Source organism: Camelina sativa, chromosome 7, assembly GCF_000633955.1.
Source record: "Camelina sativa cultivar DH55 chromosome 7, Cs, whole genome shotgun sequence".
In the NCBI taxonomy this organism is placed as follows: Eukaryota; Viridiplantae; Streptophyta; class Magnoliopsida; order Brassicales; family Brassicaceae; genus Camelina; species Camelina sativa.
This window is the reverse complement of record NC_025691.1, coordinates 22,467,943-22,491,758: the sequence shown is the minus strand read 5'-3', so window position 1 is coordinate 22,491,758 and position 23,816 is coordinate 22,467,943. Positions and strand designations below refer to the sequence as shown.

General features: G+C 37.6%; 5 protein-coding genes and 1 pseudogene across 7 annotated transcripts; 3 read left to right on the top strand and 3 right to left on the bottom strand.

The window, feature by feature from the left end:
• LOC104704850 lies at nucleotides 1-501 on the bottom strand. The gene has a single exon (XM_010420873.1). The coding sequence runs from the start codon at nucleotides 499-501 to the stop codon at nucleotides 1-3; it is 501 nt and encodes a 166-aa protein (XP_010419175.1).
• On the top strand, nucleotides 4,422-14,663 carry LOC104702002 (annotated as a pseudogene).
• LOC104702000 lies at nucleotides 9,668-12,428 on the bottom strand. The gene is made up of 2 exons (XM_010417791.2): nucleotides 10,257-12,428; nucleotides 9,668-10,034 (listed from the first exon to the last, which is right to left on the bottom strand). The coding sequence occupies exons 1-2, from the start codon at nucleotides 12,277-12,279 to the stop codon at nucleotides 9,910-9,912; spliced, it is 2,148 nt and encodes a 715-aa protein (XP_010416093.2). The 5' UTR covers nucleotides 12,280-12,428; the 3' UTR covers nucleotides 9,668-9,909.
• LOC104701999 lies at nucleotides 16,939-17,492 on the top strand. Its single transcript, XM_010417790.2, has 2 exons — nucleotides 16,939-16,997; nucleotides 17,210-17,492. The coding sequence occupies exons 1-2, from the start codon at nucleotides 16,939-16,941 to the stop codon at nucleotides 17,478-17,480; spliced, it is 330 nt and encodes a 109-aa protein (XP_010416092.1). The 3' UTR covers nucleotides 17,481-17,492.
• On the top strand, nucleotides 17,903-20,589 carry LOC104701997 (ribulose bisphosphate carboxylase/oxygenase activase, chloroplastic-like). Of its 2 annotated transcripts, XM_010417786.2 has the most exons (12): nucleotides 17,904-18,361; nucleotides 18,481-18,566; nucleotides 18,703-18,712; nucleotides 18,900-18,962; nucleotides 19,057-19,170; nucleotides 19,287-19,348; nucleotides 19,440-19,494; nucleotides 19,609-19,810; nucleotides 19,897-20,003; nucleotides 20,076-20,131; nucleotides 20,206-20,298; nucleotides 20,384-20,589. In XM_010417786.2, exons 1-12 carry the CDS (start codon nucleotides 18,031-18,033, stop codon nucleotides 20,489-20,491), a joined length of 1,287 nt encoding a protein of 428 aa, XP_010416088.1. In that variant the 5' UTR covers nucleotides 17,904-18,030; the 3' UTR covers nucleotides 20,492-20,589. The 2 variants fall into 2 exon arrangements, with proteins under 2 accessions (XP_019083325.1, XP_010416088.1); XM_019227780.1 differs by lacking the exon at nucleotides 18,900-18,962 and having other exon boundaries at nucleotides 17,903-18,361.
• LOC104701998 (histone-lysine N-methyltransferase, H3 lysine-9 specific SUVH3-like) lies at nucleotides 20,549-23,695 on the bottom strand. Of its 2 annotated transcripts, none has more exons than XM_010417788.2 (2): nucleotides 23,548-23,695; nucleotides 20,549-22,867 (listed from the first exon to the last, which is right to left on the bottom strand). In XM_010417788.2, the coding sequence occupies exon 2, from the start codon at nucleotides 22,851-22,853 to the stop codon at nucleotides 20,844-20,846; it is 2,010 nt and encodes a 669-aa protein (XP_010416090.1). In that variant the 5' UTR covers nucleotides 22,854-22,867; nucleotides 23,548-23,695; the 3' UTR covers nucleotides 20,549-20,843. The 2 variants fall into 2 exon arrangements, with proteins under 2 accessions (XP_010416090.1, XP_010416089.1); XM_010417787.2 differs by having other exon boundaries at nucleotides 23,538-23,681.

Below are 23,816 nucleotides of genomic sequence, written 5' to 3'. Positions count from 1 at the left end.
TTAGGCCGCTGCCAATTCTCTTTTGATATTACTGACCACAGTCGCTCTTGGGAAAGAGGAAGATACTTCAAATTCGAGATCAGTTTCCAGACGCGTGATGGTCTCTTTTGCATTCAGGGTATTGGTTCTTTTCCATGCACTGAGAGCTTTTCTGCACAACCTTAATCTTTGAGAGACACTGCTTGTTACTCCTACAGAAGAAGATCCCCACGCATGAGCGATTGCTTCCTCAACATTTGGCTTGTAAAGCAAACGCCTGTCGAACCTGAAGTGGCCCCTATACTCCTCTTGCAAATCCATCAGCTTTAAAAGAACAGGTTTGTGATCTGAGCCCCTCATGTCCAGAAAACGCTGGTTCGAGGCAGGAAAATGAGAGAACCATTCTTTGTTTCCAAAAACTCTGTCTAGTCTACTTTGGATCCATAAGTCATACCGCTTCCCTGCCCATGTAAACTGGTTTCCTTTGCTAGCGAGTTCCACCATATCACATGTTTCCAGCATCTCTGAGAAAGGTTTGAAGTTTGAATCACCTCTTCGAGGACCTCCTAATTTTTCTCTGTTGTGCAGGATATCATTGAAATCTCCTAGGATACACCACCTATCCTATCGGCCAACTCCAATTCTGTTCATCCTCTCCCAATTTTCTATTCTTTTTTTGAAAACTGGATCACCGTATATACACGACACAAAAAAAAGAAACTGCTCCAACTTGAACTTGAAAATCCATCAGGTTTTTATCCACAAAATTAAAGTCCACTTGAACTCCGCTTTTAATAAAGAGTGCTAAGCCACCACTTTTTCCGACTGGTTCCACCGTAAAAACCTTCTCGTACCCCAGCCAAACTTGAAGATCAACTAAAACATCCCTACTGTGCATAGTTTCCATTAGGAACAAAATCTCAGGAAAATGGTTTTTACGCATTTCCTTGAGATGCTGAATTGTCAAGTCTTGAGACCGTCCCAAGCCTTGACAATTCCAACTAATTATGCTCATTGCGCTTTGGGCAATCCCTCCTGTGGGATTACCTCTAAGGGATTTAGCTTGGAAGACTTCGCAGAGCTTGAACCCTGATCAACTGCTTTTCTTTTTTCTTGAGTACCAGTCGCTAACCCGAGCTTAAGATTTTGGAGACAACCAGCTCCTGCGGTCTCCAGGGATTTGGCTTTACTAGTGTTTTTTATGGTCGTTTTTTTATGCAGGCTTTTTGGGTTTAATCCCGGAAGAACCAGCTCCAGAAGAGCCAGTTATGAAAACCGTCGGATTAACCTGAAAAGGCTGGGACAGAGCTAGAAATTTCGCTGGTTCTTGAAGGGAAATGGGAGAAAAGGACTCTAAATTCCAAGCTTGACTAGCTTCATGTTGCTTCCTCAATTGAGGTTCACTACTCGCTCTTCCCAAGTTCTCCAGATTAATCTCAGCAATATCATAACTAAACACCATTCCTTTATCTTTGTTAACATCTGAGTGTACGATTGAAGTTGGTTCAAGACGGAGAACCGATTTCTGGAGGATGGGATCTTTTTCAACCTCACTTACTGATTTTATAACTTTGTCTCTACGCAGAAGTAACTCCAATTCGTCTGACACCAAGAGGTATTGTCTCATTCCTTCTAAGACATCCGCTGCTATCTTTGTTCTTCTAGAAGCAGCATCTAATCCGACTTGATCTTCCCTCAGAACACCAAAGAGAGGATCAGATTCTTTGATGACTAGGGGCTTTTTCTTTTTTCCACTGGTAAACCCATACGTCTGGCATCTGCAACATCCTGTCTTTCCTTTATGAGCAGAGGACAGAAATCTCGATCACGTGTCAGCCTTTGACAGTTGTAACATCGTTTCTGAATGCGCTAATACTGAAACCTAATTTCTGCTGAACCACCCTTTGGCAGATTAACCAATTTGGATCTTCGTAAAGGTCTGGCCACATCAAAAAGGACTTTAACCCGCACAAATTCTTGGAGCTGAGGTTGGGCCGGATCGAAAGCTACTTCAAGAACTTGACCAATTAATTCTCCTAGCGTTGTGATAGCTGATTTGGTGTAGTAGTTGATTGGCACATTTCAGATCTGAACCCAAATCGGGATGTATTGCAGATAGTTGACAGGCGGGATCTCATACCATTTATCCACCGCAATGGACCACTCATTGAAGGTGTGGGCACCTTTGCTCAAAACATCTTGTAAATCATATTCCGAATCGAAGATAAACTGAAACTTCTCCTTAGTAAGAGCAATACCTTTTACTCGACCTTCCTTTTACCATTTCCTAGGCATGTTGCGAATTATTCTGTTCATTGGCTGACTTGCTGGATTCAAAACCCTTCCAACGAGGCTAAGAAAGCATATAAATAAAGGACAATCTCCTCATTGTAATCCATCCAGCAATTAATACAATAACTCTAGTTCTTCACATCTTTTGAGCAGAACCCTAACTTTTTCCTCAAGAGATTTCAATCCCCCTTTGTTTGTTAGCTTTGATCTGATTTTTNTTTTCGATGGAAATTGGAATGATATTTTGAAAGGAAAATGTGATTAAAATTTCAAAAAAAATTGGAATGAAAGTTTTAAAAACAATACAAGTAAAAAACAATACAAGTGAAAGAAATGGCAATCATATAAAATAAAATAAAAGCTTGACTTAAACTTCTTCTTCTTCTTTATTTTTTGGCAAAAAGCCTATTTTTGACTAAATTACCAATAACAATTCGGTCTTTCTATTCAGCCAAACATTTTCTTTCTTTGATTTACTGTTTGATACTATTACATACAAAGACTCAGACCCCACGCGATGTCGCGGGGGAAGTATTTTAGAAAAAAAAATTAAAATATAAAATTATACATTATGAATTTTTTTGAATGTAATAGAATAGTTTAAATACATAAACTGTTACTAAAAATACAACTATCAAAATAAAAACTTATAACAAAAAATATTATTTAGAATAGATGCAACTTTGCAAAGCATATTGTTTAAAATATTTAAATATAAGATATTTTTACGAAAAATTATGGTAAAGAGCTACAATTTAAAAAAATCATTATTCATCATTCTAAAAATCTTTTGTTAAATCAAGAATTGGAGGAATTTCTTTACTTTTAAAAGAATGAATGCTAGAGAATATTTAGAGAGTTGTAAAAACCGTTGAGATTGAAATTTTATATTATTTTGTGCCATGACAAAAAATGAAAAACAGTTCAAACAGACAAATATATATAGATTTCAAAATATATGAATATTTGAATAGACACAATTCTACAATGAACAGTTGCAACATTACAAAAAAACAGTTACAATGAACAATCGCAACTTTTTGTAAAACACACAATTTAAATTTTTTACATATTTTTTTGGAAAATTATCCAAAAGGTATGATTGAAAAACACAATTTTTGGTGGCATTTATTCGGATTGCTATTAGATATAGGTATTTTCATTAAATTTTTATAAATAAAATTAACTAAAAGTTGTAAATTAGAATTCATCGTTCCAAAAATTTTTTGTTAAATAAAGAATTAGAGGAATTTATTTACTTTTTAAAAGAATGAAATCTAGAAAATAATTTAGAGAGCTGTAAAAACCGTTGGGATTGAAATTTTATATTATTTTGTGTATGGCAAAAAAATGAGAACGTTTAAACAAACAAATATATATATATATAGATTTCAAAAGATATGAATATTCGAATAGACACAACTCTAGAATGAACAGTTGTAACTTTACAAAAAAAAACGTTACAATGAAAAATCGTAACTTTTTGTAAAACACACAGTTTAATTTTTTTATAGATTTTTTTGGAAAATTATCCAAAAGGTATGATTGAAAAGACATAACCTTTGGTGGCATTTATTGAGATTGCTATTATATATAAATTTGTTTCCCCCCATCAAACAAATTTATCGTGTGAAACCCAGTTTCTACAAAGCAGTGTAGTCACCACAACATCACGAATCTAACAAACTTTTTTTTTTCTTTTTTTTTAGAATTGAATACTCTGATACCATGATAGAAACCAAGTTTGTATAATAGTTCACGAGGGCAAAGCCCTTATTATCTCACGTTGAATGATTGTTAACTGTAAGATAAGTTTTGTTACAGATAAGAAATCTCGATCGATGGCCTTATTATGCTTTTTCTCTTTCCTTAAATAGATCGACGAAGTCTGCTCCGACAAAAACCCTAAAGGGATCCTTACCTGAAAATCCAAAACCCATTTTGCTTTCCGGGCAAAACCCTAAAGGGATCAGTCTAATTTTTTGGACCAATTAATTTTTTTTTTTTTTTTTTAAGTTTTTGTGTCGATTATAAATTTGTAGCGTTTGAAGGAAAAAAACCCTCTTAAAAGGCTTAGTTTTATTAGATTGTCCACTAAATATTTAAGCCCATAACTCATTAATCTGATTTTTTTCATTTCCATTCCTTGTCGACCACACAAACATAGGAAACATCCGTGAAGCTTGCTATTGACTTGTGTAGGTCAATGGAGTCGAGATAATGTGTTCAATAATGTATGTACACAAATCCCTCTTTTTAATTCATCCTTCGTATAGCTATTCTGATAACCAAAAAATCTCTGTTGATCTTGATATTCTCTTCTCTCAATCTTATGCTCATGGATTCTTCTTTTTTTCTTACCATTCTTCTTGTTGTTGTTGTTGTTGTAATAGGCTTCTTCAGCTTTCTTAGAAAGTTCAAAGACAATAAAGAAAACAACGATGTTGGTTTTTGTTCTACATCTCCTCCATCGTCTTTGTCTTCTTCAACATCTCCTACATCTTCTTTGTCTTCTTCTACATCTCCTCCATCTTTAATGTCTAATTCAACATCTCCTCAATCTGTTTTGTCTTCTTCAACATCTCCTTCCTCTTCTTTGTCTTGCAACTGGACTCACCATGTCTTTCCGAGCTTCCGTGGGGAAGACGTTCGCAGAAACTTTCTCAGTCACATTCAAAAGGAGTTTCAAAGAAAAGGAATCACTCATTTCATTGATAATGAGATCAGGAGAGGAGAATCTATTGATCCTGAACTCATTAAGGCCATTAGAGGATCTAAGATCGCGGTTGTCTTGCTCTCAAGGAACTATGCTTCTTCAAAGTGGTGTCTTGACGAATTAGTGGAGATTATGGAGTGCAAGAAAGAGTTTGGTCTAACAGTGTTTGCCGTTTTCTATGAAGTTGATCCATCCCATGTTAAGAAGCTGACCGGAGAATTTGGAGATTGTTTTGAGAAAACTTGTAAGGGTAGAACAAAGGAGAAGATTAGGAGATGGAGACAAGCTTTTGAGGAAGTGGCTACAATTGCTGGTTATGATTCAAGAAACTGGTTTGTCTTTGCTCTTAATCTTTCAACACATCAAAAGTAAATGTATTAATTTCTCTATCTTTCTGTAGGGAAAATGAAGCTGCCATGATCGAAAAAATAGTCAATGAAATTTTCAAAAGATTGTATAGTTGCACACCATCAAGTGATCTCGATGGTTTAATTGGGATGGGGGCTCATATGGAAAAAATGAAGCAATTGCTTTGCCTAGGCTCAATAGATGAAAGGAGGGTGGTTGGGATTTTGGGTCCTTCTGGTATTGGTAAGAGCACCATTGCTAGAGTTTTACATAATCAAATCTCTGATCATTTTGAACTGAATGTTTTCATGAAATTCAAACCAAGTTGTGCAAGACCATTTTCTTCTGATGATCACAATGTTAAGTTGCAATTAGAGCAGCAGTTTCTCTCTCAATTAACTAACCAAAAGGATATCAAGATTCATCATTTAGGAACTGCACAAAACTTTGTGATGGGGAAAAAAGTGCTTATTGTTCTTGATGGGGTGGATCAATTAGTACAATTACTTGCCATGCCAAAAGCGGTATGCCTCGGTCCTGGATCTTGTATTATTATTACAACACAAGACCAAAAAATTTTGAAGGCATTTAAGATCAATCATATCTACAACGTGGATTTTCCACCACATAATGAGGCTCTTCAAATCTTCTGCATGAATGCTTTTGGTCAAGATTCCCCTTATGATGGTTTCGAAAGGCTTGCTTGGGAAGTGACAAGACTTGCTGGTAGCCTCCCTTTAGCACTTAGGGTTATGGGTTCTCATTTCCTAGGAATGTCCAAGCAAGACTGGAAAGCGGAACTACCAAGGTTAAGGGTTCGCCTTGATGGGGAAATTCATAGCACTTTAAAGTTTAGTTACGATGCCTTAAATGAAGAAGACAAAGATTTATTTCTTCATATAACATGCTTTTTTAATGAAAGCATTGATCATACTTTTGAAGATACTCTTCAACACAAATTCTTGAACGTGCATCAAGGGCTTCAAGTCTTAATTCAGAGATCTCTTATATCCAAGGAGAAACATAGGCCAATTCAAAATCTACTAGTTCAATTGGGTAGGGAAATTGTTTGTAACCAATCCATTTATGAGCCTGGGAAACGTCGATTTTTATTTGATACTAAGGAGATTTGTGAAGTACTCATTGATCATACGGTACGTTTCGTCATTTATCTTTGAGTTCTTTTACTACCCATACACATTTAATACATCTGATAAATCAATCACTGACAANATCGGGGACTAACGAAACTAGGGACAACTCCCAAACATCGAGCGAGCGAGGGCACTCAAAGAGAGCATGATTGATAGTTTCTGGTGCAGCCCCACACCGTTTGCAGAGTGTATCACACCGGATACCCCTATACGCAAGTCGTTCGAGCACTGGGAGGGTGCCCGACGCAATCTGCCAGAAAAAATGTTGGACCTTTGGGGGAACATCCAGCTTCCACACCTGGGCCCTGAGGGCCATACATGTTGGTCCGTATTCGACTTCCGTCATCAGTTCTCTGGCTAATCTATAACCTGATTTAACCGTATACTTCCCTGACTTGGTAAAATGCCATACTAACCGATCCCGTTGCTGGACCTTACTGACCGACATACGCCGAATAATCGGTATATCCCCCGGATCCAGAAACTCTTCTAGAGTAGGCAAGTGCCAATCCTTCGTGACAGGATTAATTAAGTGGTTCACCATCAAGCTCGGTAACCAGAGTCGTCCCCGACCATTGGCAGGACGTGGTCTAATATCCGGAATCCATGGATCTCTCCAAACCGAAATAGAACTACCCGAACCTACCGCCCATCGCGCTCCATATTCCACTAAATCTTTCGTTGAAAAAATACTCCTCCAGGCAAAGGAGGGATTAGAAGGTTTTTTGGCCATAAGCGGGTGTTTATTGCTAAAATATCGGCCTTTCAAAACCCTCGCCATTAATGACGTCGGGTGTTGAATTAAACGCCAATACTGTTTTGCTAACATAGCATCATTAAATTGTTCCAAGGCTCTGAAACCTAGACCCCCATCACACTTATCCTTACATAGTTTATCCCAAGCCACCCAATGTAAACCATGAGCCTTATCGTTGGATTTCCACCAAAAAGTGGAAATAGCACTCGTTAATTTAGATGTCAACTCTTGCGGCAATTTGTAGCAGGACATCACATGCGTGGGAAGTGCCAAAGCCACCGATTTAATCATAATCTCCTTACCACCTTTTGATAAAAGCTTTGCATTCCAACCATTGACACGATCATCCAATCGATCCTTGACATATCCAAAAACCTTATTTTTTGAACCCTGGAGGCTTTCAGGAATGCCCAAATAAGATCCCATACCTCCCTCTTTGGTAATACCAATAACTGACTTCAACTGATCCCTTATCTCAGTAGGAACCTTCTTGCCAAACATTATAGATGATTTCTCTAAATTAACCTCTTGTCCTGAGGCTTTGCCGTAATTCCTGATAATTTCCATGACCGTCTGACATTCTGTCGCCTCTGCTTTACAGAAGAAAAGACTGTCATCAGCAAACAACAAATGCGAAATGGTAGGACTATCCCGGGCGATTGTGATACCCGTTACCTTTTTCTCCCGTTCTGCCTTTTTGATATTCGCTATCAGAACCTCTGTACAGAGTATAAACAAGTACGGTGACAACGGGTCCCCCTGACGAAGACCCCGCTGTGGTTTAATAAAACCCCGGGGTTGACCATTAAGAAGAACTTGATACGACACCGAAGATACACACCACATGATCCAAGAGATCCAATTCCGATCAAACCCTAACTTAACCATGACTGCCTCTAAAAAAGCCCATTCTACACGGTCATAAGCCTTACTCATATCCGTTTTGAAAGCCAGAAATTCCGACTTGCACCTATTATTAGTATTTAACCCATGAAACATCTCCTGCGCAACCAATATATTATCCGTTATTAAACGACCCGAAACAAAAGCCGACTGAGTTTCGGAAACCAAAGATGGGAGAAACCGCTTAAGCCGAAAACACAGGATCTTAGAAATAATTTTATAGCTCACATTACAAAGACTTATCGGCCTAAACTCCGCCATCCGCTGCGGACGATCAACTTTAGGAATAAGACAAATATTCGTCTCATTTAAACACGGGTCAAAACGTCCTGAACGGAAAAACTCTCTGACTAGAGCCACTAAATCCCCTTTTAAGGAAGACCAGAATCGTTGAAAAAACAAGGCCGTCATACCATCAGGTCCTGGTGTCTTCTCCGGGTGCATAGCAAACAGAGCTTTCCGAACTTCGGCTTCAGAAATATCCCGAATTAGATCTCTATTCATAGTATCCGATATTAAAGGGGTAACCTCCTGTAACATCTCTGACACACCTTGAGCATCTGAATTCCTAAAAAGGTCCTCAAAATATTTTGTAGCAATATTCTCCATACCTGAAGCCGATTCATTCCATACATTATCTGTATCAAAAAGACCAATGATCCTATTTCTTACCCGACGCTGTTTAGTAGAAGCTTGGAAAAATTTTGTATTCTTATCCCCAACCCTTAACCAGAACTTCCTACTCTTTTGTTGCCAATATAACTCCTCATCCCGATATGCTTCTTTTAATTTCCTCTCTATACCTCGAATTTCCTCCTGAGAAATTGAATCATCCATTTTCGCCTCCTGTAACGCCGCCTTTAAGGACGAAATGAGTCTTGGGCCAGAAAAAATATTATTCTTTCTCCACCAAGAAATCGAATTCCTGCAATTCTTTATTTTATCCACAAAGCCCGTAGGCCGGAAATTTATAGTACGATTCCAACCTGACTCAACTGCCCCGGATAATCCATCCTTCCCCAACCAGCATTTGTCAAAACGGAATTGCCGATTCCGTTTTATATGTGTCTTCAGACAAGTTGCCAAAATTGGACAATGATCAGAACCAATCATATCCAAATAGTCTACCTTGGAATTCGGGAAAAAACCTTGCCAGTCCTCATTACCCAAAGCACGATCTAACCGGCACCGAACAACCTGGTTATTGCACCGATTACCCCTCCATGATAAATGCTCACCATAACAAGGAAACTCTAACATCCCACAATGTCGGATCATGGAATTAAAAGGCACAAAAGAAGAGGCTGGACGCAAAGCACCTCCCCTTTTCTCATGATTACCACTCAATTCATTGAAATCACCAATCATAAACCACGGATCAACACGGAAAGACCCGATATCCGATAATTTATCCCATACTTTTACTCGATTTTGGGGGACCGGATCCCCATAAATAAAAGACATATAAACTAATTGTTGGCCAAAGAAAGCTTGTACATCTATAATGCGATCACAATCATAAAGAACTGAGAGTTTTATTTCATCTTTGTAAAATAATGCTAAACCACCACTTGTCCCGCAGGGTTCAACAGTATACAAATTATTAAAACCAAACTTATTCTGAAACTTTTGCAAATAAGAAAAACATTTCTTAGTTTCTGATAAAAATAAAATGTCTGGTCGATGTTGCTTCCATAAATCACCCAAATACTTCTCTGTCAGATCAACCCCAATGCCCTGACAGTTCCAACTCAGGATCTTCACGTGTGCGCCGGTGGTTTCGGGAGAGCCACCGTCCCTTTCTTGACTTGACGACTACCATCCGCTGGTTTACCTCTCAAGGGAATATCTTGCCTCCCCTGACTCTTCTGTTTTTTTCCTGCACCTGCAGGTTTAGATAACGCCTTAGCCAATAACCGTTTCCCCGGAGAAGCCAAAGTCCTAACAACATTTTTAGCAACTATTCCTGAACCACTAACACCCTTTCTAACATTAGGCCTATTAAGTCTCACCCTATGTATTACCGGATCCACTAGCTTAACATCAGCCAAAGCGTTATTAACAAGACCCAAAACCGAATCCGGCAAGACTAAAACAGGAGGTTTACCTTGTGAATCACCAGTCATATCCGACTGTGAATCCGTACCCTGCTCGGTGAGAGTGTCGTCCTCCTTACCCAACTCAGTATCAGGTATAACCGCATCATCACCTTCGGGATATTCTCCCTCCTCCAACAAGTCATCATTCTCCTCCATAAAGCCAGTCTCCTCTCCCTCCTTGACCAATCCGGTGAGAGTCTCTTCCGGAGCAACCGTAACAGCCTGAGAAGTGGAACCTCTCCCAACCGCATCCTCTTCCTCTTGGGATCTCTTTGCAACAGCATTCTGTTTCACCGCGCTCCCCTGTTTGACCTTATACAACGGTTTTGGCCACACAGGTCCCATACCCTTTCGATTCAGATTGAAGGAAGGAACCTGTCCCTCTAACTCACCACTTAGCATCTGCGAACCTCTCTGTCCACCAGAGCCACTAGACTCCACAGCTGTAAACTGTTTTTTCTGTCCCCACGTTGAACCTTGGAACCTTTCTTGATATCGGGAACCATAAGCACCCCCATCTCCGTGCATACCCTCGTGACCCTGGAAATCCAAAGCCCTCTTAACATGCTTCCTTGGTTTCTCCCAACCACCTTCACTTTTGAATCCCCCTTGCTTACCCTGAAGATGATGTTTCAGAACAAACCGTTTATCCACTTGCTGTTCCGCGACCTGCTCCCCCGCTCCCTTCTTCAATTCTGGGCACTCACGCACATCATGAGTTAGACGAGAACAATGCTCACAAAAACCTGTCAGCTTCTCATACTCAAGGGAGACAATAACCTCATCTCCAAACTCAAAGGGAACAACCATCTTGAAAAGGAGAGGATTAAAGCCATTAACAGTCACACAGAAACTTCCAGTCTCCTCATCAATCTCCCTGAGAATACCCACCTTCTTACCTATTGCTCTCAAAGTCGCTTCTTCCCAAAGATGCATGGGAATACCCGTTACCTTAACCCAAAAGTTGATTGCGGAGGGATAAGTAGATGATATGATAGGCTCCCATTTCACCAACGCGAGCATCCACCCATCAAAATGGTATGGACCGTTCATCAGCACCGCCTGCAGTTCCTCTTCAGCCTCAAAATTAAACTGAAATAAGCCCTGACCCAAGTCTGCTCCTACCACCTTGTCCTCCAGCTTCCAAATCTTCGGTAGATTAGCCACCAAAGACTCCATTTGCTGAACACTTGGATTCATCAAACGCCCAATAAGAGTCAGTGAGAATTGTTGTATTCTCTGAGCCAAAACCGAATTAGCGATCCTCACTGTCTCCGTACGGACCAACGGAGCTTTGCCTTTGTTGAGTGCTAACTGAGACATGATAGACCACCAACGACACAACCAAAACTCCTTGAGGTCTGAAAAACACGACACCGCAAGACACAATTCTCTCAGAAAATCAGACAAATCGCCCACTGAAGAAAGAATGATCCAGCAGTTATAAAACCACCCTATCAAACTGAGCTCGCGGATAAATACCACTTGAACAAAACACCCATTGTCAAGGGATAGACAAAATCTGTCCGAAATTGATATCTCAGAGAACATCACAAAACATTCCAGAATCACCAATACAAGATCGTAACGAGATACCCATCTGACAAACCAAGGAAAGAGAATTGATCTCATACCATAATTAACATACCAATGAATCCTCCCGATAGTATATTCAGGTGGAGCCTCAATCAACATGATATGAAAATCTCGACAATGTATAACAAGCAAAATCAATCGCCATGCAATCCGGAAGCAAATCCTATCGCACTCGCAATCAACCCGAATCGAATCAACCTCAATAAAACCAACCCGATACAAATCCTCAATCCACCCGTACCGTATCGAATCCTCAATCAGCCCGATAAGATTCGATCCAACTCGATCCCCACCATAGAGAAAGAGATCCCGTAAGTCCCGAGTGAACCCAGACCAAATCGAAGACAGATTTCCGATCCATCTCCGAGATCCAAACGTAACCAGAGCACACGAAAGACCAATCTTCCGCCTCTCAACAGCACTGAACCAAAGCATATCAAACCCTAGATCGAATCGCCATAAGTATAGTTTAGTATTTTCAAACTATTTGTGTGTCTTTTTTTTCAGGGTAGTAACAGTGTTATAGGCATATATTTGATTCTTTCTGGGTTCGTGGTCGACAAATTAATACTAAGTGAGGGGGTTTTCGAAGAAATGCCTAATCTTGAATTTTTGAAATTAGCTGGCACTGCCGGAAAATTACTCTTACCACAAGATCTAAACTATCTACCTCCAAAAATTAGAATTCTAAATTGGGACTATTCGCCGATGACATGTTTTCCTTCTAAATTTAATCCTAAGTTCCTTGTCAAGATAATCATGGTACACAGCAAGCTCGAGAAATTATGGGAAGGAATTCAAGTAAGCATTTATCATTTTTTATGAAATCTATTTTACTTTCGTTTCTATGCAATTAATTTTGTACAATTTTGTTAAAATAAGACTGGAAAAGTGACCTCAGCCTATAAATTCTTTCACTACTAAACTCGTTCTCGTATGTTGTCTTTTTTTTTGTCATTACAGCCGCTCATCAATCTCAAAGTGCTCAATTTAGGTTATTCAAGATATTTGAAGGAGCTTCCTAATCTCTCAAGGGCCACTAATCTCCTAAAAATGGATCTTCATAATTGCTCAAGTTTGATAGAGCTTCCTTCCTCTATTGGAAATGCTACTAATATCCAGAGCTTAGATCTAGAATTTTGCTCAAGCCTAGTGGAACTTCCCTCATCTATTGGTAATATCACAAACCTCCGGAAATTAAATCTCTACAGATGCTCAAGTCTACTTGAACTTCCCTCATCTATTGGAAATCTCATCAATCTCCTAAAAGTGGATCTTCTTGTTTGCTCAAGCTTAGTGGAACTTCCGTCATCTTTTGGTAATATCATTAATCTCAAGAAATTGGATCTTCATGATTGCTCAAGCCTAGTAAAGCTTCCCTCATCTATTGGAAATATCATTAATCTCCAGAGATTGAATCTCCGTGGGTGCTCAAGCCTAGTGGAATTTCCCTCCTCTATTGGAAATCTTGTTAATCTCGAGACACTAGATCTCAATGCATGCTCAAGTCTAGTGGAAATTCCCTCATCTATTGGAAATATCATTAATCTCCAGGAATTGGATCTTCGTGGATGCTCAAGCCTAGTGGACCTTCCCTCATCTATTGGTAATATCGTTAATCTCCAGAATTTATATCTCAGTGGATGTTCAAGCCTAGTGGAGTTTCCCTCCTCTATTGAAAATATCATTAGTCTCCAAGAATTGGATCTTAGTGATTTCCTAGTGGAGATACCATGTTTTATTGGAAACCTCCCTATGTTGAAGAAGTTGAGTTTGCGAAGATGCTCAAAGGTAGAGGGTCTACCTATCAACATCATCTTGGATTCTTTAGAAGAACTTGATGTCACTGGTTGCTCGCAATTTAAATGTTTTCCTGAGATTTCTACAAACATCAAACGACTTATGCTCTGTGGAACTTTGATAAAAGAAGTTCCCTTGTCGATCATGTCATGGTCTCAACTTCATGACTTGCGTATGACATTCTGGAAAGACCTTGGAAAATTCCCACATGCTCTTGACATCATCACAGAGTTGGAGTTGGATGCAGATATAGAAGAAGTCCCTGCATGGATCAAAGGAATGTCTCATTTACGTCGACTTGTACTCAAGAAATGCATGAAGCTAGTATCACTCCCGCAGCTTCCATGTTCTCTATCAAATTTAGATGCAGAAAACTGTGTCTTTGGAGACACTTGCTTGCTCATTTCCCAATCCTGAAGTTTGCCTCAGGTTTATTGACTGCTGGAAACTGAATGAAAATGGGAGAGATATCATTATCCAGACATCGACAAGTAAATACGCAATCTTGCCGTGTAGAGAAATGCATGCGTTTTTCAATTACCGAGCCACTACTGGAGGTTCTCTGGTAGTGAAGTTTAATCCAAGGCGTATTCCTTTACATTTGAGATTTAAGGCTTGCATCCTGCTGATTAATAAGGGTGATAAATCTGATTATCAGGACGTGTTTGTAAGGGTTCACATGGTAGACATACAAAGTGGTAGCGGGTGTCAATTACGTGGCCAACTGCTAAGTCCACTTTTAACGGAGCATTTGTACACATTCGAAGTTGAAGTAACAAATATGGAGTCCGCATTCCATTATGAATTAAGAAATGTGGAATGCATAGAGATTTTATTTGAGTTTGAAGTCGACAATGACAGATGGGAGATAGGTGAATGCGGGATACGCCCACTCTTGGAAGAGGACACTCATGTTGAAAGTTCCACCTGATGACGTGATTGTACTTTTTCATATAAAATATATATATATATATAAGTTGTGTAATCTATATAATAATAGCAATCTAAAGAAATACGAAGAATGGTATCTTTTGGTTATATCTTTTCATAAAATATTTTTATTTATTTATTTTTTGACAAAAAAATATATGGTTGCTTCCTTTTAAAAAGTTGCATCTGTTGAATGTAAAGTTGTGTCTCTTACAAACAGTTGTGTCTATTTAAATATTCACATTTTTAGAAATAAATATATATATATATATATATGTTTTTTTTTTGTGAAAATTTCATACTTTCTTTTCAATTCAAAGGTACACATCTTTAGAAATTTATATATTTGTTTTTCTTTTACATAATTTTCAAACTTCCTATTCAACAAAGATTTTTCATAAATCTGAATAAATGCGAAGAACAGTTCATCTTTTATAAATTTTCATAAATATATTATTTATTTTTAGACAGAAACATCGACGGTTGCGTCTTTTTAAAAATTTGCGTCTGTTGAATGTAAAGGTGTGTCTCTTACAAAGAGTTGTGTCTATATATTTGTTCTTTTTTGAGAAATCTTTAAACATATATATGTATGTTCTTCTTTTGTGAAATTTTCAAACTTTCTTTTCAATTCAAAGGTACACATCTTTAAAATTTTATATATTGTTTTTCTTTGAGAAAAGTTTCAAACTTTCTACTCAACACATATTTTTTTCAATAAATCTGAATGAATGCAAATAACAATTGCATCTTTTCGTTATACCTTTTCATCAAATATATTATTTGTTTATTTTTTGACATTAACTTCTACTGTTGCGTCTCTTCATAATATGATGAATCAAAATAATTTGAAATTTAATTTTTAACGTCATTCTCTTCTCTATAAATTATTGATCAACATACATAATATTAATAATAATGTAAAAATGACTTCTCATCACTGTGAGAAATCTATTGCAATTTTGATTTATTTTATGAATCGTTGTACTCCCTATGTCTCTAATAGATTGATGTTTTGACCATTTCACATATATTAAAAAAAAGGTAATTTTTTTATCTATAAATTAATTTATCATTACTTTTTGGTAAAAAGAGAAAATATAAACCTTAGATAACATGTCATGCGGAGAAAAATATAAAGTAGAAAAAAAATTAATTTAGTATTTTAATGTACAACATCAATCTTTTAGGAACAAGAAAAATATGTAAAAAAATAATCTATTAGAGACAGATGAAATAATTATTAATTATATTCAGTATCTGAGTATAATTCTTCATAAATTATGAATTTTAATTTATTCAAATATATTAAACCAAATTATTCTAACCTATCTAATTGAATCATTGCAACATTTGCTATATTTAATATTTAAGATCACATCACTTGGATAAAATCTTCATAAATTATTATTTACTAGATTTTAATTACAAAAATATATTTAAATGAATTATTACAACCTTTTAATTAAACTACATAAATTTTAGTTTATTTGATGAACCATTAAAGCTTTCGATTTCTATTGTGAACCCTTGCAACTTTTGGAAAATTTGATATTTATGATTATGTCTATTATACTAAAATATAATTAAAATGTCATATTTTCATTACTACTCTTCTTTATGTTTTTATTATTTAGATATGTGGATTTGAGTACATCAAATTTTATTTAAAAAAATGCAATTACCTATCATATGTTTATAATATTAATCATTATTTATTTAATTGTAAAGATTTTTTAATCATATGTCTATATCATTAATTATTATTTATTTAATTACATGTGAGGGAATATTTATCAATTAATATATGAAGAAAGTTTCAAAAATTTGTACTTTTTGAACTTATTATTAATTAACTTAATAAATATAAATAATTAAATAAATTTTGTAATAACTATTTTATTAAAATGAGTTCCCCCGCGATATCGCGGAGGCACGATACCTAGTATTTTTAAAATTTGACAATAATAATATTGTAATGATAAGTATCTGGCAAAAGTTTTGGTAGAATATAATTTAGCTTTAAATTATTGTAATAATTGTTATAATATATTAAAAATATATAAATATAAATAAGTGTATGAATGTAAATACAAATATAATTTTTTCTCTAAACTAAAATTATTTATTAATTTAATTCAGTAAATAAAATTCCTTTATATATTTTTAAAAATTTGTTTAAGGTTTAAAATTTATTTTCTTCAACAATTTTAAATCCGCACATCATTATGCGGACCCTTATCTAGTATATATATATACAACTCTCTCAATTCACACATAGTCACATACTATAAATATATATATATTAGTAAATATCTGATTATTCATACACACATTGTAAGAGATCGATATATAGAGATTGACATGGCGACTTCCACCTTCTCTTTTCGTGGTGCACAAACCATGAACACCATGTTAGTCAAGTAAGATTTTTTTTTTTCTTTTAAGTAAGTTTACCTATATAGTGTTGAGTTGAGCAAATGCATTTTTGTTTTGTCTATGCTAATTTTCTCTCTATTGTCTTTGGGAAAATCTATTCATATTCTAGGATCATAAAGTTATGATTGGTTTTTGACCAAATAAAAGTTGTGTGATTGTTTTTTTAGTGTCATGCAATTGCATATACTGTATCTAGGCCGATGCTTAGGAAATCGATTCACAAGAAGAGTGCGTCGCACGACATAGTGAGGGAGACGGCCAAGACGGAGGGTTCCGGCACCGGAGAGGAGGTGAAGACGATGAGAGGCTTCTACCGGGCCGGAGAGACGTCGTCACCGGCGACTAGTTGGGTGCCACATGAAGGTACGGGTATATACTATCCAAAAGGGCATGAGAAGGTGATGCAAGATGTGCCTCCTCCTCCAGCTGGCAGCCACGCGGACGAGCTCGTTAATTGGTTTTCCTAACCAATTGTCCCAGTGAAACTCTAACTCATGTCATCTCCATCTCATCGCAATCTCTCTATATTGTTGTATTGTAAGGGGAAAACCTTAAATATATATATATGTGTGTAATTAAGTTGATATATGTATTGTTGTCATGTAACCGATGATAATGAATAAATTGATGATGGTTATAACTTATAAGATTGAGTTATAGGTACCAAACTATCAATGCATGTAGCATTATCCACGTTGATTAACTTGGTTGCTTATGTACCTTGTAATGGACCAACTAAAGCTTTTGTTTACAATGTTTAGTGTCAAGCTTTATAAAAAACCCACCAAACAAGCTTTATGCAAGTAGTGACAAAGTGGGACCAAAACTAGAGTCTTTGACTTCAAGAACCACAGAATCAGCCACTCACTACTATCAGACAAGCACACAAGAATGGATTTTAAGAACAAATGGCTCTTACTTCTTCTTCAAAATCCTATCTTGGGTAAGAAAAGTATAAATCTTTTTCATTTAATTGGGAAAAAAAGGTAGAAGCTTTTAACTTTTGGGGGTGGTTTAATGGCGCTTACAAACATATTTTTGCGTTTCAAGTTTCCACCTTTACAATCATCTTCATCTTCCACATTCAACACTTTAATCACTCCCAGAAAACTCTCTTCGATCGTTTGCTCCAAGCCCTCTTCTAATGACGGCGGTAAAGTGGCTAACGACGGTGGCGCAAAGCCGCGGAAGAAGTTATCGGAGCAGTCGTCGTGGGAAGTAAAAGATTCGGAAGGGAAAGATTATCTCTACAGGCTTGGCGCAGAGGCTGATAATGTTAACATAGCTGTGGGAGCACGAAGCGACATGATCGATGATGTTTTCATTGGAGACTTCCTTGGCAAAGACTGTAAAGTCTCTTCTTTTTTTGAAAAAAAATCCCACTTTTTGGATTTTGATTAAGTTTACTTTTGAGTTTTGATTCTGATTGTGGAGTTAACGTAAGTTGTAATATCTGTTTGATTGCAGCTGATATTGTGTTTGATTACCGTCAGAAGGCGACGAGGTCATTTGAACATCTTCAAGGAGATTATTACATTGCCCCGTCGTTCCTGGTAACTCTTACTTTAGTCTTTACAAGAGCAGCATTGTTAGTCTCTTGTTTGGATGCTTTTTGAATTGAAGCCAATGCTTTAAATTGTGGTAATGTGTTACCAAGTGTCTTATAACATGTGTCTTCTTTCTTAACAGGATAAAGTTGGTAAGTTGACCTGTACGCTTTGGTGAAGCTTACAGTATTAAAAGGAATACATTGGTAGCAATAAGTTGGACGATAGGGTTCATATTTGATTGCCTATAAGTCTGGAACTTTTGATTCATTTGTGATGTTTATTTCTTTCTTCCTTTCGCTTTACCTTAACATGTCGATCTTGGTTCGATTTCTGTAGCGGTCCACATTGTGAAGAACTACCTTGCACCTTCTTTAAATATAAAAATCCCATTGATCTTAGGTAATGATTGCCTTGTGCTTCTCTGTTTAGTAGCAGTGTTTGAAATTTTGCTACCATCTCTTGATTATTGTGGGTGTTTTATTGGGCTGGCTAGGTATCTGGGGAGGTAAAGGACAAGGCAAAACGTTTCAAACTGAACTTATATTCAAAACCATGGGAGTTGAGCCAGTTGTAATGTCTGCTGGAGAGTTGGAATCCGATAGAGCTGGTGATATCTCCAACTTTGTTTACTCTCATATCACCGGGTCTATGTCCTAGGACTTGGATGCTTTCACTGACCATCGTGCTATCGAAAGTTCTGATTTTTCTAATATTCTGTTAAAGGGGAACCGGGAAGACTCATACGTGACCGCTATCGAACAGCTTCACAAGTCATCCAAAATCAAGTTAGAAGCTTTTCTTATCATTTCACAGTCTTGCTACACCTATTTATCTCTATGCGTTTGGCATGAACGTTGATGATGATTTGTAATGCAGGGGAAGATGAGTGTTCTCATGATTAATGATATTGATGCTGGCCTTGGTAGATTTGGTAAAAAGCCATATTCGAGACAACTTTGAGCGATGTTGTGACTGCTCTGCTCTTTTTTTTTTCTTCTCTTTTCGCAGAGGTGAATCTTAACCGAGTTTATTGCTCTCGTTTTAGGGGAAACACAAATGACAGTGAACAACCAGATAGTTGTTGGTACTCTGATGAATCTTGCGGATAATCCTACAAGGGTAAGTGTGGGACAAAACTGGAGAGAAGCTGACGTTGTAAACAGAGTTCCTCTAATTGTCACAGGGAATGATTTCTCTACATTGTATGCTCCACTGATCCGTGAAGGAAGGATGGAGAAGTTCTACTGGTAACTATGTAATACACAGCTTCCAATCCATTTTCCTGCAACTGAGAAATCTTTTCTGAAGTGTTTCGGTGCTGAAAAAAATACAGGCAGCCAACTCGTGATGATATCGTAAACATTGTTGGCAGAATGTATGAGAAAGATGGTATATCGCGGAAAGATGTTATAAGCATTGTAGATACATTTCCAAATCAAGGTAAATAATTTACTATTTCAATTGAGAAAATACAAAGGTACAGTTCCTTAACCTTACTATCTTTGTTGCCAGCACTTGACTTCTATGGTGCTTTGAGGTCACGCACATATGATAGGTCTATCCTTAAGGTAACTTAAGCTACGAACCAGCTGATAATAATTAGAACTCTGCAGTGAAATAGCTAATCTTTTTGTTGTTATAGTGGGTAGAGGAAGCTGGAGGAATGGAGACTCTAGGGAAAACTCTTCTCAGACGTAAAAAGACCGAAGCTGTTCCTCAATTCATTCCCCCTGAGGTAAATGCTCGGGCTTCTCAGTGATCTTTCTTTCAAAACTTTTAAGGTTTGGCTCCGCTTAAGATTTATGATATGGTGTGAACAGCAAACGATGGAAGCATTGCTGGAATCAGGATACTCACTGATAAAGGAGCAAAAGCTCATCATGGAAACAAAGCTGTCCAGGGAGTACATGAAGAACATGGACGATTAATACCAAATACCAAACAAACATTGATTCATTCTTACAGTGAGTTTCAGTGAACACAAATGTTACAAAAAGCTTAAAACATAACCAAATCGCTTTATAGAGTTTGTTTTTACCAAAACCATGAGCATTGAACCTAAAGCCGATGTGATGCCAGTACATAGATTAGATGTGTATGCATCGTCACATAAAATGCAATACACGATTTTGAAAAACTACAACCACTTTTACCTTACGAAGAATAACAAAAGTCACCAGTTTTGTACTTTGCTACACACATAAGAATCTATGTCTTGTGAGTTGTGACAATGGAAAATGGTTTCAAACGGATTGTGCGAATTAGATAAACAGTCTCAAATCATCCAAATGAACCACGACATTGCTCCGATCCACAGAGACATTTCCTCTTTCCATGTAAAAAGCTCCCATCTCCGGCCTCGGGCGTAGCAGAAACCCCATAATCATAAGTCAATTCCGCCATTGGAGGAATGTGACGCATGGCAAAGAAAGCAATGTGGATAACTGATTCACCGTTTCCTTCACAAACAATTGGCTGCCAAAAAACATTGGGGGAGCAACTATGATTCATGAACCGAGCGACATTTCCAAATTTCTTGGCACTGATTAGGACTGGTGATGGGAGATCAAATTCCTCGGGAACTTCATCTGAAGGGTCCTCATCTACTAGTGCAGGCTCATAATTCCACTTGAACGAGTTAAAAACACGTGATGTATCAAAAGCATACTCATCCTCATCTTGGTACTCTCTAAGCCTGCCTTTGTCTTTGACCTCACCAGCATATTCACATATGAAAGAACCAGCACGGATGGAGTCCCACGAACGTAAACCCCAACCACGATTTTCTGTCTTAAACACTTCCAGGCAGGAATTTAATCCTGTCTGAATCACTTTGTTTTTGCAGTTGGCATGACATGGACACGTTGGGCCACATTCATATATCATAGGTCTCCGAGACACTAGCATAACCCCATTAAGGTAAGGGAGATCACCACCATTTTTTCTGATACAAGAGCAGTTAAGATCCCCTGGTGAACATGAGCCAATGCAGGAACAGCCATTTGCGGGTGGAGTTAGTTTAAAGGACTCCGAGTATTTTAGAGAGGAAATATAGGTAAAATAAGCAGGACCCCTCTCCTCATCAACATCATTCACAAGCGAAACAGGTTTACTTTCAACTCCTGAAGTGAGATCTGGAAGGATAAGGCCTGGTCTTGTAGTCAAACCTTCCCTCCACTTTTGAACAGATTTCCAGACACCAAAAGCAGGTGGTTGACCAGGGAGTCTCACCAATTTATATTTGAATGTGTTGCAACCAGATTTTCCTTTCTCTACCCATGACTCTGAGATCGAATAAAGTCCATCGTAGATATAGATCTTTCCTGTCTTAGTAGCTGCATCCTCCTCCCCTCTTATGACTCTTACTCCATTGCCTTTCCTTAAACTTTTCTCTAATGCTAGATTACCCCTTTCAAGCTTTTGATCAGATGCTGGTCCGTTCTTGTCTGCATTGCCACCTTGTCCACTGTAAATTAAGGACTCAGGATCCTGGGCGTCACCGTCATAACGTCCAGCGGAAACAATGCTAGTTGCTAAAGGATCTTCACCTGAGCCAACCTTACTAGTTATATAGTCAATGCCAGCCATAGTCTGCATGTGAAGACCCACTAAACACATCTCTATACGGGAAAAGAAGATATCTCCAACCTCGATTCCAGGAACCGTTCCAACTCTCTTCTTCATGTTTGTCCGCACCCCATTGCTCATCAGAATACCTGCTGCTTTCGAAGTGGCTGCCTTTGCATAATCTACTTGGCTGAGCCGCCTCCTAACTGCATCAAAACGCGTCAATACACTACTTACTAAGTACCCATTTCCATCTTCTCGCTCTGCTGCACTGATCCCACTATCAAAATCTGCACTAAATCTTTTCACTACCTGAACATCCAAATTCGTCTCTTTGGCCGCAGTCTGCTTCTCTTTTTTCTTCACATTACCACTTCCCTTAGGTCGACCAACTCCTCTTTTAGTTGCACTGGAGCTGCTGGGGCCATTTGATTCAGTAGGTGTTCTATAGGAACGAAGAGGTGGAACATACGATGGAGGAGGTGTGTCCTGAGTTTGGTTGAGATCAGGAGTATCTTGCGTTGGTTGTTGTGCTCCAAAGGGGTAGAAAGGAGAATACTCAGATGAAGGACCAAAAGGTGGACAACCAACAAAAGGTGGACCTTGATTACCATTTGGAAAAACAGGTTTTAAACTTCGCAGTGGTTTTACATCTAGCACTATTGACTTGTCATAATGTTTAGGATTTGGAACAGTATGATTGACCCCTGGAACTCCTTCCATTGCTAGATAAGCTCCTGTCGAAGTAAGAAAAATGGATAAAGGATCAACATTTGGATAATGAACTCTAAAAGTGGAAAGAGAGTTTACAAAGTGTCAGTTACTGCAAAAGCAGTTCATCCAAGAACATCACACAAACGACTCCATTTACAAAAAAAAAAAAACAAAACAAAACTTTTCAACAATCAGACCCAAAATGCAAACTTTGCTATCAGAAAACTAAGTAAAGTATCCCTCAAAACAAGAAAAGTCATTTTATTCACAAAATCTGAATGCATCTAAAATCGCTTCGTAACGAACACAGAGGGGTTCCATTGTTCTATTAGTTCATAACTTCATACATTTGTTTATCACCAAAAATATAACCAATCATCAGCTAAGAAGACAAAATCATTAGAGCCCACTAATTCTAAACACCACTAAAACCTTTCAAGTTTAGGGCAAAAAAAAAAAAAAAAACTAATCCTTTCGTTACATCAAAATCCCTAATTTGTATTTAGATTCGTAAGAAATCAAGCTAATTCAAAAACAGCACGCCGTAACTAGACGAACCCTTTGTCCAAAAACTGGGAAAATACAAATTTTAGATTCACCAACAAAAACGAAAACAGTATCCATAGTGCAACATTCATTTCCAGATTTCTAACTTAAATCACAAAAAAGAAGATGAAAGAATCAGACTGTCACCATTACCAACCTCGAGAAGCTGAGGATAAAAGAATTAATAAGGCTCCGAGAATTAGAGAGAGGGGAGTGAAGAGACCTTTGAGGATGATGATGAATGAAAGAGAGAGAGAGTGTGAAAAAAAAGCGAGAGAGAGAGAGAGACGCCTTTCTTTAAAGCATTTTTTGAGATTTGACTTATTTGCTCAGATGAAATAAGCATAGACGTTACTGTTTTGTTACAGAGTATACGGTCCGTTAGATTCACGTTTGCGTCATCTCCGCCGTCAAAATATATTCAGT